Source organism: Cloeon dipterum, chromosome 4 (assembly GCF_949628265.1).
Source record: "Cloeon dipterum chromosome 4, ieCloDipt1.1, whole genome shotgun sequence".
NCBI lineage: Eukaryota > Metazoa > Arthropoda > Insecta > Ephemeroptera > Baetidae > Cloeon > Cloeon dipterum.
In genome coordinates, this window is record NC_088789.1 from 25,540,921 (window position 1) to 25,555,786 (window position 14,866).

The 14,866-nt window shown below is 46.6% G+C and overlaps 1 protein-coding gene across 10 annotated transcripts in view; it reads right to left on the bottom strand.

Moving 5' to 3' along the window:
- The window catches only part of kmr (kramer), an 82,068-nt gene that overhangs the window by 14,363 nt on the left and 52,839 nt on the right, over positions 1–14,866 (bottom strand). For 9 of the 10 annotated variants that reach the window (XM_065490996.1, XM_065490991.1, XM_065490994.1 and 6 more), the window contains 8 exons: positions 13,274–13,334; positions 8,352–8,547; positions 7,706–7,922; positions 7,015–7,426; positions 5,819–6,204; positions 5,413–5,731; positions 4,787–5,096; positions 514–4,212 (listed from right to left, as the gene is read on the bottom strand). In XM_065490996.1, coding sequence (XP_065347068.1) covers positions 514–4,212; positions 4,787–5,096; positions 5,413–5,731; positions 5,819–6,204; positions 7,015–7,426; positions 7,706–7,922; positions 8,352–8,547; positions 13,274–13,288 — 5,554 coding nt within the window. In that variant the 5' untranslated portion in view covers positions 13,289–13,334. Of the gene's footprint in view, positions 1–513; positions 4,213–4,786; positions 5,097–5,412; positions 5,732–5,818; positions 6,205–7,014; positions 7,427–7,705; positions 7,923–8,351; positions 8,548–13,273; positions 13,335–14,131; positions 14,293–14,866 lie in introns of those variants that run through there. The other variant, XM_065490990.1, reaches the window with a different exon arrangement.

Consider the following 14,866-nt stretch of genomic DNA (forward strand, 5'->3'; position numbering starts at 1 on the left):
AATAAAAAGTAGGTGATTCCCCTAAGCTTTATAAATTTCTGACAAAACTTGTGCCCATTAATATTTCGCATAATGCGTGCGTTCACGATCGCAGGAAGAAGGTCGAGAGCTGCCGGAGAAAAAAAAACGAGCCGGCGTTGATCACTTTGTGTCAGCATAAATCACCGAGTTTTTAATAGCAGAATCGATACAGCGGGCGGCGAGCGCGCGCGACGCCAGGGGCACGTGCCCTTTTGTACGGAAAATTGATTCTTATTTACGGCACATCGGCCTTTTTTGTTTCCATATATAGCGCCCCCTCTTAATTGCGATTTGATGGCACCGCGTGCACAGTATAACAGCGCAAAAATACGACTTCGCACAGTTCGCACACACGCATCCCGACCGCTTATATAAATGATGCCCTTTTCTTTCGCAAAACAATTCGTCGCTGTCATAACAAGTGCGAGCTGCTGGAATAAAAAGAAGCATGCAAAACAAAGCCATGCAAAATCGTGGGATTGTTATTTTTACCTCCTAATGACTGCTGGTTGCTCTGGACTTTGCTTTTGAAAATTGGCTGTTTGGTAAGTGCCGTAGGTTGCCTCCCTCCCCCCTGTCTGGTGGACTGCGGATTCTGCGGCCCACTGCTGGGCTCGGCAGGGTCCTCCTCTGCCGGACGAACTCGCGCCGGAGCTGGTGACGGTGGCTTGGCACCGTCCTCCAGAGGGGCGCTCGACAGAAGGTCCCACTGGCGCAGCTTCTCGCGGTCGATCTCGAAAGAGGGAGGAAGGCTTTCCTCTAAAAAATGCGGCTGTTGGCTGCCGTTCTGCGTCGGTTGTCTGAACATTTCGCTGTCCACGTCGAACTCGTACCTGTCCACGAAGGTCTGGCCGCGCCGGTTGCGCTCCATGCTCTCGGTGGGCAGCAGGCGTTCGTAGACGCCCGAGTCCTCGTCGGGTGTCTGGTTCTGCCTCGAGCTGCTCCGCCTGCTCCCCTCGCGGTAGTCGTTCTCGTACAGTTCCTTGGAGCGGATCATGCGGGGCCGCACCGCCGCGTCGTTCACGTAGGTCACGTCCCTGGTCACCTTGGCAGAGCGCGTCTGGCTGCCTCCTGCGGCCAGGTGGTCCACGCTCCTCCGACCGGACGGAGCGGGGGCGGGCGTTGCTGGAGGATCGCTCTCGTCCAGGTCGTCGAGCGACCTGGTGTGTCTAACCCTGCTCACCCTGCGCAGGGACTCCCTCCACAGGGTGTCTTCCTCCCACGGATCGGCGCCCTCGTTTTGCGCCTCTGGAGGGGGTTGCGTGCTTTCCTCCGCGTCCACCAGGCCCTCCAGCGACCTGCTGCGCCGCCGTGCCTCGAACGAGGACTCGGACTTGTCGCGCAGACCGACCGGGTACAGATTTCTCGTGGCAATGTCGGGGTCGGGCGTCTTCGACCTGCGTCTCTGCAGGTGCCGCTTCTGCGCCATCTTCCGCAGGGTGTCCGACTCGTAAATGTTCCTCTCGTCCACGGGGACACTTTTCGAGACGAGGCCTGCGGTGGTGTTTCTAATTTCCTCGGCGATCAGGTTGGGGTCGTTCAGATCCAGAAGGCCGTTGAGCATCAGGGGGATGGGATTGACGTGGCGACCGATGTCGCTGAGTCGCTTGCCGTCCACGCCGTCACTTCTTTGGTTGTTTAGCCTCGAGCTGGTGCGCAGCTGGTTCATGGCGTGCTGCTGGAACCTGTCGTACATCGAGTTGGTCTCTTCGTCCATCGCCTTGAGCAGGTCCGAGTAGTAATACGGCGCTCCGCCGATCGCCTCGTTCTTGCCCGGCGATGCCTCGCCTTGACCCCTGGGAGGCGTTTGATTTTCAGGCTCGGCCGCAGACGCGCTGGCTTGCTGCACCGGAGGCGGGAATCTCTCCCTGAAGAGCAAGTCCGACTTGACGTCTTTTGGCACTGGCTTGTTGGTGGCGTACATGTTTTCCTCTTGAGCAATTATCTCCTTGTGATAGGCGCTTTCAGAGATGCCGTATTTGGTGTAGTCGGTCAGGAAGGAGCTCTCCTCGAAACTGTCCAGCAGTTCCTCGGACACGGGTCTCCTTTTCAGTCTGTCCGCTTCGCCGCCGTCCATCGAGGTCCTGCTGGGAGCCGAGCGGAGTCGAAACGACGCCTCGTCCGACCACTTGCGCACCTCTTGTCTACTCAGGTCGAGCGAGAAGTCTTCGTCGTCATCGTCCAGAGGGGGCAAGGTTGCAGGGATGGGAGGGGGAGACACTAAATCACTGTCTGACGAGTCTTGGGGATCGTTACCACGGCCTCCAACGCCGAGGTAGTAGGAAGCTGGACGGAACGTGTCGGACAAGCTAAATCTAGGGTGGTGGGGTGTGTCCAAGGTCTCCAAGTCCTTGGAAGCCTCGTCGTCCGCGTCATCACTGTCCGACTTGTCCTTTTGGCTGGACGTCGAGTTGAGGATGTCCGGGAGGGCGCGGAGGGAGTCGCTGGCGCTTTCGTTGTAGACCACGGTCCTGCTGCTCGAGGAGGTGCTCGATGTTTTGCTGTGCTCTATGGGCAAGCTGTCCATCTTCGGCAAGGAGAGGCTCAGGGGCTTCAATGGATCGATCGAAGACACCTCCATGTACACTGGCTCGTAATTGGTGGAGGCCTTGTAGAGGAACTCGTAATGCGATTCCTCGTCGTTGGCAGAGCTCTGCTGAATTTCAAACATTCGCTTGTCGGTCGACTGCTCGAAAACGTTTGTTAGCGTTTGCACGCTGCCACCGTCACCCATTTCAACGTAGGAGCACTCTTCCAACTGCATAGCAGGGGTGTTCACCGGCTCGAGAATCGACTTTTTGGACGGAGTCATCGGTAAGTAATGATCCTCAGCCGCAGCCAAAGCCAAGGCGATTTCTGGTGATTTTATTCTATCCGGGACGCGCGGATTGGGACTCGGCGAGCTTCTGGAAGACGCGCTGTCCTCGTGGGCCACCATCGACTCCGCGAGACTGAGACGTATGTATCCAGATGGGTGCAAGTCCTCCACTTGCAGCTTTTTAGCTGGCTGCTTCCTTTTCTTATTTTGCAGCTCTTTTCGTTTCGCGTGCAGTTCTCTGCCCGAGCTGATGAAACTTTCCTTAATTCCAAGCGCGGCAGCGATTTCCTCGTCGTCGTCGTCGCTGCGCTCTCCGGCGCGCGACACGCACCGCCGCTGCTGCTTCATGTCCGTCGCATTTTTCCTCAACTTGCTCTCGTGGACGTAGTTAATTTCAGCGTCGCTCGACGTGTCGTAGAGAAGCGTTTCGGTGTCGCTGAAGACGCATCGCCTGGCCTCCTTGGCGTTGATATTTTCCTGCTCTTTCGCCAGGGCAGCCGACTTGCGTTCGAAGTCGGCCAGGAGGTCGCGCACTGACTTGTTGTTTCCGCCACTCTGTGCGTTTTTCTTGGCCGGCAGAGGCTTCCGCGGAGTGCTCTCCTCGGAGGAGGGCTCGCCCAGCGCAAAACTCCTGAGATTGATCTGCCTGGCTTTTATCAAACTCGACATATCCTCATCGTCATTTGCGTCAGGCGAGGAGAATTTGTTCAGTTGCTCACTCGTCTCGTACCTGGAGGGCATCTCCTGAGTTTGGAACTTGACCCTGCTCGCGGACCTTTCCTCAGGGCTACTTTTCGTGCTGGGAGGAGACGGCAGATCTTGCACGTTGCTGTGGATGTACTGGTAGGAGAACTCTTTAATCAATTGCGACTCGTCGGTCGGCTGGCTGAGGACTCCGGTTTTCGGCGGCGACGTTCTTTTGATCTCGGCCGCCGCGCTCTGCATCCTGAGGGAGTCGTAGCCGCTGTCCGAGTGCTTTCCATTTCGGTCCTCGGAAGGTGCGAGCCGCTGGATGGTCGGCGTGGTTTTGCCGATGGCGGGGTGCATGTGCAAAGGGACGGCCGGGGGTGGTTCCGGCTTCGGGGAGGGTTGACGAGGTCCGTATCTGGTGAGGGTGTCGCCGCTCTTCCTGAAGCCGTGCGAGTCGTGCGAGTAGGGCATATCGGGCGGAATGCGGTGCTGCTTTTTCTCGCCAAACGCGTTAATATTCACGTAGTCGGGGGAGGAGGGAAGCACGACGGCACTACCTGACGAAGGGTTGTGCACCCTTCGTCTTTCTGTGTCCACTTGGTCGGAGGCTCTGCCTGCCTGCTGGCTGGACGCGGTCGCCGACTTTCTCGGGCGCCGGTTACTGCGGGCCTCCCGCTGGATATCTGGGTAAAAAATATTGGGCACTCTCAACGGTTGCAACAAAAATCATAAAAATATGGAATGGATAGTGTTATCAATTTTCTGAGAGAGATTTTGGTTTAGTTAGAGCATGCAAAACGTTTCCAGAAAGTAAAAGAGTTGTTTTAATTTCAAGTGCCCGATGCCCATGCTGATGATTTTATTTCGTTTGTTTGTTTTCTTCTAAACTACACATTTTTGTTTGTTTTTTTATATTATGTTTCGTCCTAAACCTGATGAATTTAGAGAAATTCAAGGAGGCCACGCAGCAGACACACTTTCCGCTGCCAAGAAGATATTAGTTGAAATGATTTTAGAATGCCAGCAAGCAGACAGATTGCACACCTTTTTCGAGTTTTTATTTTGTTGTTAAAGTTGGTTCTCGTTTAAGTGTGTGACACAGAAGACGAAAAACTTACCCCAGGGTGTTATGCAGCCATTACATGCGCGCACCAATGTATTGCCATGCCACCAGATATGAATAAATAGAGGTAAAAATAATGCTGTTTTTAGTACACCACACACACAAGAAAACATGAGAAGGGGCGAGTTACTCACCCTCGTCGTCCGAAGAATACGAGTTGCGCCTGTGGATGGGAGGCGCAGAGCGCCGACCAGGGTCTTGGCTCCGACTGCGACTCGAGCTCGACGAGTTGGGCCCCCTGGTCGGCTGCCGCCTCGGTCTGAAGGTCACTGAACCGGCGTCGCTGCCAGGGGTAGCAGGAGCGTCAGGGGTCCTCAGCAGAAGGTGCGACAGGGGCGAGTGGGGCATCGAGTTGTCGTGCGGCCGCGGAGATGACTTGCGCGTCAGCGGCGACTGCAGCATCCGCTGTTTCCATTCCAGCAGTCGCTGCATTGACTCTTCTCGCTGGGAAAATAAAATAAATATTTGTAGACAGTTGATTAAATTTTTAAATGCTTTCAGAAAACGTCAATTCAGCCAGCATTTTATTTCCTTTATAGAATATATTAAAATAAAAATGAATTTCTTAATTAATTAAAATTAATTTGACCTTACAATAACAGAATTTTTACACTCGGCCAAAAAGAGGAGTTTTATCTTACCAATGTATACAGTTTTTAAGTTTTGATTTGTTGCCGACCCAGTAAAAAGAATCAAATTCTTTACAGCACCAATAAAGACGCGACATCTTTTACAATCTGCCATAAAATATTCCACTCACTTGTTGAATTTTCTTTTCGCTGCCTGGCGCATCTGCTTGTTCATGCGCCTCTGCCCGAGACTTGTGCCTCGGCAGTCTGGCACTGGCGCTTCTCATAAATTGATTGCTGTGCCTATCCACCTGTTCTTTGTGCCTCCTGATTGAACTGGGCTGCTCTTCAGCAGGTTGACCTTCTGATTGAGCCGGCGACCTGCTGTGACTTGGAGGCTTTGCCCTGTTGTCGATGATGTGCTTCTGCAGGGGGGTCGCCCTGCCCGACTGGGTCTGAGCGTGCATGTAAAGTGACTGGCGCATTTTCCGTGCGTAGCTTTCTTCAGACCTGGAAAACAGAAATTTAATTAGTAATCTTTGAAAACTTTTTTAGCTTGTATTTTTTATTTAAATTAGAAATTTTGCCGCAACCTACCAATAGTCGTCATTGTGGACGTCGATGCTGGACTTTGGTCTCTCCCCTTGGGGTCCGTTTCTCTCCCTCCGCTGCACCGCGCTCGGCGGCGTCTCCCGGACGTCCACCTCCAAAAAGTCAGCGCTGTGCGGCCGCGGTGGATGGCCCGCCGGGGGCTTGGGCCTGGGCTTCACCGCCGGTGTGGGCGCCGGGCTGCCCATTCTAAAGAGCTGCTTGGGCAGGGTGGCGGGCGGGGGTTGCTTGGTGGGCGCCTCCTGGTTGCGCAGGGGCCCTGTCGGTTTCACGTAGGTCTTGGTCACGTCCGGCGGGGGCTTGGAGTAATTGTTGTTCTCCTGCGGTGACGTCCTGAAGTTGTCCAGCTTGGCCGGCGGCTCGTTCATGTACGCCTGTAATTGGTCGCGAGAAATCAGTGTCAGCGAGTCACAACAGAAAAGCAGCATGATGATAACGAGAGTGATAGTAAAAATTCATATTAAGTAGCGCTCTACTTTTTCTTCTTGTTAGGATAATAAATAATTGAGGTTATCACTGTTAAGATGATTTTTTTTTAATTACTAGGAAACCCTGGATATCAACCAAAATTAAAAGATATGTAGACTTTCGTGATATGAGAAGATAATGACCAATGAAAAGTTTCTAGCACCATAGATGAGCTAGAGGATTTTAACGATATTTTTTTAACTAAGCAAATTTAACAGCTCTCATAACATATTATTGTTTTTAGAGTTGTTGTTAATACTTACAACGTCTAATTGGACCAAAGTGACCTTAATGTAAAAAACTAAGTGGTTTTTCAGAAAGTAAAAAATGATCCATTAAAAACTAAATGTCATCCTATAGGATTTTTTCCTAAAAATTTTGTCCAGTCCATAACTTGAAAGCAATGCTATATTATATTATAAAAAAATTAACAGTGGATCATTTTTACATCACAAAATTTACATGTTTGATTAAAAAGTATGCTAGAATTAATTTAAATTAGAGTTAAACTGTCAAACTGTAAAAATAATTTAAAAAAACCTTTGCACTGACAAGCCATATTATTAAAATAATTCATCATATTTTCTATAATATTTAGCACCATTTAATTTCTCTAAATCTAAATCCATCTATTTTTCAAACAGAAAAAAACGTTTTAAATATCCCTTGGTTTAATTTATTTATTTGTCCATGCAGGTATTAAAATGGTGTTGTACCTGAGGAGGAGGTGGTGGCCAAGCGCCTTTGCGTCCGTACACGTCCTCGTAATCAATTGGCCGGCCGTATGGATCAGGCGTCCGGTTTTCAGGGTGCTGCCTGGGCGAGACGCCGTAGATTCCGCCGCGCGGTGTTTGCTGTTGCTGAGGGTGCGCCGGCCTCTCAGGGCTGGGCTCGGGCGAGTCACCCTGCGGCAGTCTCTTGGGCTTGGGTGGCGCGTTGGCGTACAGCGGCTGCGGCCCCCAGCCGTTGGTCTCCACGGTGTCCTTGGCGCTGGCGCCGTCGCCGCCCTGCCGAGGGGTGGTGGCGGCCCGCGGCGACCGGTAGCCGTGGAAGCCCGAGTCGCTGTCGTCGGCGCTCTGCGACACCGACGACACGCTCGGCCTGCTTGACGATGCTGGTTCCTCCCATCTGAGGAAAAAGAGGTTTGTTTTAATTAATTTGATTACAAAACGAACTTGTTTTAAAAATCAGCTTTTGAATTTTTGAAATTTTTTACAAGAAAAATAAATTACAGGGGCTCAAAGTTTGCGAATTTTTTAAAAAGTGTTTTTTTTTTCAAGAGAACAATAAGTTTTTACTTGAATTCTACCTTTTTTTATAAATTTTATTTCATTTTTAGCGAGGAATTGAAAAAGCAAATAAAACAGACAGTTTAATAAAAACATGTCAAACACGAGGAAAACTCACGAGGGCACCGGAGCGGTTTGCAGAATAGATGCTAAGCTCATGGCGTTCATCCAGCGGACCATCTGCTCGCGCGAGTCGGCGGCGAAGAAGTACGTCCGCATGTTGTGGTGCTCGGCTTTGAAGGAGAACTTGCGGAAGACGCGGTCGTCCGGCGCGCACGGACTAATTTTGTACGAGGGCAGTAAAATTGAACCCAGCAATTTTTCTTCCTCCGGTCCTACAAATAATAAACATATTTTAATGGGTTATTAATTATTTTTATTGCTAAGGGACTACAAATTTGATAATGTAATTGTTTAATTTCATTTTATCTATTAAGAGTTTCATCGGTCACAAATTAAATTATTGTAGTAAACTGGCTACTGCACAATATACAATAACGTTTCATAGAGAAAAATAATTTAAACTAGTAACCAGGTACTGTATATATTTTTTTAATTTTACAAATAAAATTAATACACTAATCTACAACTCTAATAATAAAATAAAGCTTGCATAAAAAAGATAAAACAACTAATCCAATCAAATCACAATTAGCAGAACTGCAAAAAATTATAGATTTGTTTTCATTCATAACAAATTTTTAATTATTTTCTGCCATTTTAGAAGTATTTTTTTATTGTTAAGAAAATCTGGAAACACTCACCTTTGTAGTAGAAAAGGCAGTACTCGGAAAGCACGAACCAGCGGCGCTTCCACAGCATCAGTCCCTCGCTACCCTGCTTGTAGAGCCACCCCTGAAGGGTGACCTTGGCGGCCGATGGCCGCTGGACCATGGGCGAACGCAGCTGCGTCTGTCTGCTGCCGTTGCCGCCGTTGTCCTTGCTGCGTCTCCTGCCGTGCTGCAACACGCACACACCGCGACCCAGTGTTACAGGTAGTAGCAAGAACAGTGCATATAAATTTGCGCATTCCATCGCATTAGCATACTGCGGCACACACTCTCATCGTTCTCTCTTTCGCTGGGTGTGCTGTAGCGCCGCCTGATTGCTCTCTTTTGATCTGTCCGCGCGTGCCAAATGATTATAAGGGCAAAATAAAGTGCTGACACGTACAAAGAGGCGCTACGTGTGCTTCAGATACGAGAGAAGAATGGACTAACACAGACGCGAGAATGGGTCTAGTCTCTTTCTATGCACAAGGGAGAGTAAAATCCAGTCTAATTTTAAATCAGGCCAATGGAATGGGTTTTGGCAGTCTGCACCATTTTTAGCAAGGCCAAGTTTTAATTATGAAAAATTATTTATAAAAATAAAGCAATAATTAAAATAACCTTAAGTTTATTTGACCATGAATTTTACAATCTCCATTTCATTTTGCAACTGAATTAATTTAAAAGTCGAGTAATTTGTTTAGAAACAGCAGCCGAGCCTAATCTTTGCAGCAGTGACCTTTTTGATAAATTCCTCTCTAAAAACAATGATAAGTTTACAGCTGACACCATCACTTCCTTATCGAATGTTGCAAGATTTGTGAAATATGACGCTGTTCTTCGAAAAAGGGTCATCTAATTGATGCCACCTTTTATGAGGCATCTGATATTCTCTCTATGGGCACATTAAAATGATTTTAAGACACTAGAAAATGTTGCTATAGAGCTTTAAAATTAATTAATAATTAAGATCAATTATTGTTTAAATTACGAGCAGAGGATCAGAAGTACGCCAGTCTTTAACATTTTCCTACACTTCAAATGTAATTAACGTCATAAGATTCCTGCAAATTTTCAGCCCTTACAAATTCAAACGGGCTATATACTTCGCTTTGAAAACATAATTTGCCTCGCTCGCTTTCATATCAGGATGGAACGGGAAAATAAAAGATTGTGCATGTATGGAAGAGCCCCGCTTTGCCGCCTTTGATGAAAAGCTAATGTGGAAGCGAAATGCAAGCCACTCGACGGGTTTTCACGGTCTGTCTGCCCGATCCGCGGCGCTTTACATTCATTTCAGCACCAAAAGCGAGTAGGCAAACACGCGAATTAGCTTCGTGCCGTGTCTTTCAGCGCCACAATGGCTGCTAATTAAACACCCTCGGTATACGCGAGTCAAAATGAATCCTGCTGAAATATAAATCGAGGCACCGAGCGGCCACGATTGTGCAGAAAGAAGCCGCCGATGATTTTTTTTCGCAGCCAACAATGGGATTAAAAAGCGACCGGATTCGGGTCCACCCACTCGCCCCGAGCATTGTATTCGATTGTTTTGATTGCTCCATTCAGCCGGCAGCCAGGCAAACATTTGCTGCACCTTTCCGCTCGTCAATTATGCAAATGTGACGTCACGAGGGCAAAAAGGCAGTTTGTTTGCACTCCGTGGCGAAAGAAATTTTTATCCAAAAGCCGATGACCTCCTGACCTTATCAAAGAATGAACTTATGCTACACATTAATTTATCAAATTTGACAGGAATTATTAATGGTTTCTTCTAAATCCCATGCAGACGTGTTAAAATGACAATAAAACATAACTGACAGCGTTCGGCTCAATCTGGAAATGGACTGATCTACTTTTAATCCTGAAAACAGGCATTTTCCTGAGAGGAAAACCCAATATTTTCTACATCCTCGTTCAGCTTAGGAAGCAGACATTTGAGATGTAATTTACCTTAGTTTCCGTTTGGAAAATAAAATATTTACAAATTTGAACAACAAAGTATTGTTTTTTATTAAATAATAATTCGCAAAAATGCCGGGATGCTCAACATTTGAATCTGCTGTAAAAAATCCAATTTTTTTGCTCGTTAGAGAGCTAACAACCAACAACCGCAGAAAAACTTTGGAGCTCAAGTACATAGTGGTTGCGAACTGGCTTTTTATCTGCAATTTTCCAGATGGACCGGAGCAGAAGTGCCGGAAAGCACAATCCCCAGCGGTTTGACCCAGGTTTGTGTGTTGATAGTTAGCTATAGTATCGATCTGGTGCGCTTAAAGCCCGACAGACCAACGCTGGCTGCCGGTGCGCTGGAATTCCGCCGGCGCGTCTGCAAGATTTATCGCGATCTCCGAATAATTCCCCAGCACCTGTCATTTTCGCGGCTGAAAGCTTTTCCAGACTCTTTGAATAATCGAGATGGCATATATTGCGGACTGGCTTACGTCTCTGGCGGTTGTGCAAGCCGCGCAGCGGCTGGAAGGGCTTCTTTATCATCGAGGGGACTAATTGGGCGCACGTCTTTTGTGCAGATTTTCCGTCTCAACCGACAACAGGTAGCCGAGAGCGTTTTGTAAGCCAATTATGGCACTCTCTATTATCATAAGACCTGATTATCCAACTCTTGCAGCGAACATTGTATTGTGTGTTCCATTTCTAGCTACTACTACCAGCAATGATGAGATGGATTTCTTGCTAAATTTAAAAAAAGGACAATAAAATTAGAATGTAATTGGAGGCTTAAAGTGGAATGATACTGGGCAACAATTGAAAATTATTTAAATTGTTGGATGCCTTAAACAATTGACCGATAAACAATTTGTCCAACAATTTGCAATAATAAAAAAAGGACCTTCCTACAATAAAAATTAAAATTTTGCCGATTTTCTCCAAAATTTACAGTGCTTGAACATATTTTCTTGGCATATTCCGATTCCTCTCGTCAAGATCTGTTCAACAGTGTATGCCACTTATTGGGGAAACTCTTGGTTTTGAAATTAAATCGGATTTCAAGTAAGGAGAAAGCCATTGCCATTTGAAAAGCACGGTAAATTTCAAGCCAATTTTCCCAAAAAATTACAGCGCTCCTTAGGTCAATTTAGGCTTTAACTGAATCTTAAGGGACGAGTTTATGCATTGGCAACAAGCATTTTCCAGGCTTTTCCAGTATCATTCCTCTTTAAAATAATATTAGAAATTTAGTTCACTGTTGTAAACAGAGGGTCTTTTAAAGTCAAAACTGAACAAGATTTCTAAAAATATCGATATAATAGTAAAAACAATTTTTTGGCAAAGCAGTGCTTTTCACGTTGTGTAGAGTTTTTTTTTATAATTTTCCTTACTTATATTTAATTAGTATATTTTTTTTGTAAGATTAGTTTAGTTAGCTTGTCTAGAGTTTGCCAAGAAAAGGGCGGGGAAGAAATCGATGCGTTCCTCCTCATACATGAGTGACAAACTCACCCTCGCCACTTTCCGCTACTTAATTTTGCATTGGCAGAAAACCCGACAGGCGCAGGCACGTGAGAACGAGATAAAGCGAAAACGTGGAGAACACTTGCGTCCGGTTTAATACTTTATTTCGAAGGATGATCAATTGGCTCAATCAATATTTGATATCTTCCGATATTGGCCTTGCATATTTGATCGAGCAGGTTATTTCAGATTCGCTTCAACAATTACATAAATTTCAAGGGAATGTTTATCATGAAACAGTCATAATTTTCTCACACCCAGTCGCACGCAAACGGCAAAGGAAAACAATATCAGTTGGTGCCTCGCAAATGTTTCGTCAGAAAGGCCGGGAGTGTATGAATATTATTTTGACAAGGCGAGGGAGCGAGCGTGCGAGCTCTTTGGAAAATGAAACGACGTCGAGGCGGAAAGTGGCGCAGAGTGCGAAAATATTCAGTCAGTGCGCCTCTCTCTCACTCTCTCTTTTGAGCTTCCGCCTCCTTGGCAGCGGCGGTGATAATAAATTCCGACGCAGGTATAACACACGCCGCGTAATTTGCAGCGTTTTGGAAAACGTGCTCGAGATGGCGAGATTGCCGTGTAGCTTTGAACGAAAATTGAAATTTCGGCAATGTTCGCTTTTGTGACAGATTTTATTTACCTTTGACAGTTTAATTTGCACGCTACACTGCTTTTAATATCGTCTGTCTCAATTTGGCTCATATTGAATAGAAAAGAGGAGTTTCATGTTGATTAGTTTTCTCTGGAGACTGGAAGTAATGTATTTTTAATTTCGTAGAAGTCTGAATATTTTTTTATCGGGAAATTCTTGCGCAAGAAAATAGAGCATGTATTTATTTTTTAATAAAAATATAGTCATTGGGGAAATCACCTCCATCTACATTCCGTTTGAGCTCTATAGTCGAGTAATTATATGCAGAAACGACTGTATTCTTTCTCTTTCAAATACATACAAGCACTAACGCCGTTGAGAAAAGTATAAATATCACAAAAGATGTCGTTTCCATGTTCTCCAAGGAGAAGAGAAGGACAAAGCAATCTTTCAGGCTTTGGCACTTGCTCATGCTCTCTCATCTGCGCGTGATTCGAGATTTTCCCTTATTATTACACTCGGTTTAATCTCAAGTCAGCACAAACGACTGTTTTGCACATCTCTGGCGCCAGCAGCCGCTTTGCTTTTTGCCATGTCCTTTGTGCGCCGCCAATTGAATGAAGATCGATCTTGGCCGAGCGGCTTAACGAGACATTGCACAAAGACAGTTTTCCACTTTTGTCTCGCGCGCGCGCGCAAAATCAATATAGCCGCGTGCGGAAGATGGAAAATTTCGCAGCTCCTTCAGTCTAACTGCGTCTCGGTGAAAGGAACGAGAATCGTGGGTTTTCCTCTCATGTTCACTCTTTTAATGGGCTTGGAAAATTTATATGGTGATTGGCGTAATTACCTTCATGACGTCCATGGCGAATGCTGTGTGGTGCGGTGTCTGGCCCACGGGAGGGTCGAGCCTGCAACAATTTCACTCTGTGTTAGTAAATTAAAAATCGTGACTAATCGAAGGAGAAATTTATTTATTTTCAAGGAAAGTTTGTTTCGGCTGGTGGAATTGACCTGATGATGACCAGAATGCTGAGTAGCACACTTTTGTAGCATGGGGATTGAAAAGGGTGCATGTTAAACACCTCCAACCCCTTCAGCGTGTCAGGGGAGGTTAAGACGTGTCTAACGGTGGGTAATTTTTGGAATTCTGGTGGTTAGATCCTGAGATTTGGAGGTGACAATATTTGAAAACACAAAAAAGTCGAAATATTCGTTGTTTTTCAACTTTTGAAAAGGTTTGTTTAAATCTGAAACTTTCATACAAGTTTACACATGTCATGGGACAACATTTAAGCATATTTTACAACATTCCAAAACACTGAGCTCATTTCTAAAAATTTTGTTGTAAACAAAAATTAACACTATTGATTTTTGACTTTGACCTAAGACATCAAATTAGGCATTAATTCAATCGTGCTCGGCGAGAGAAATCCAAATGGCCCCTTATATTTTAAATTGCACCGCGGAAACCCGTAAATATTTATAATTTGGAAAAAGTATGCTATCTTCTAGTAATTGTTGAAAATCTATTTAACTTCATGCAAATTTTAACATTTCGCCGATTCATAATATTTTAAGCAACTCATTCATGTCAAAGTTTACGTTCTAAGCGGTTTTCAGCGAGTAAATTCTTTAGCAAAGATCAAAAAGGAATAAAGGAAACTAATTAATGCGATGGTGGGGTTTGCGGGGGTGCGAGATTGACCGTGGTGGTTGGCGACGCAGCGTGCGTTGCCAAGTGGCGCAGTGCTCCTCGGGTGACGGACCCATCGCGACGCCTCTCGCAAACGACTGGCTGCCGGCGCGGGGCACGAAGCCAGGCAGGGCCTCTGAAGCCCCTCGAGTGCCCATTAAGATGGTGCTTATCAGCTCATCCGCCGGCGCCAAGTGGCCTCGCACTCGCGATAATCGGGCAAATTGAAAGCAAAACAAGAGCCGACGCCGCGTGGGGTATCGACCGCCACTCATTTGGCACAGACTGCTGCAGGATTAATTTCACTTTCTGCGTACATCTCTGTTCAGAATATATGGCATTGATTTTTTTTTATTATTATTTAGTTGCAGCGATAAATTTTAATTGGTTTGTCTCGCAGAATCAGCCAATCAGAAAATAAGGATTCGGACCAATTTCAAGCTTCATGCACGAATAAAAAACCGGCCTTGGTATAATTTTATTCCTCAGACGTCTTCAGCGATGCTCGAGAAATTCTGTACTGCGAAACGACCCTTGCACTAATTGAAACTGCCGGGTTCGTCTGGTCTCGGGAGTCGAGCGAAAGCAGGCAGGCAGGTAGGACAAAAAAGGGGATGAAAAAGTGAAGAGTACCACGACCAGCAGTGCCAGAGGCAGGTGAACATCGCGCGGCCGTGCGGAACCACGTGCTGCGGCGGCCGAGTCTGGAGCACCGACTGCCGGCGCTCGCACGCCCCAGCCGCCGTT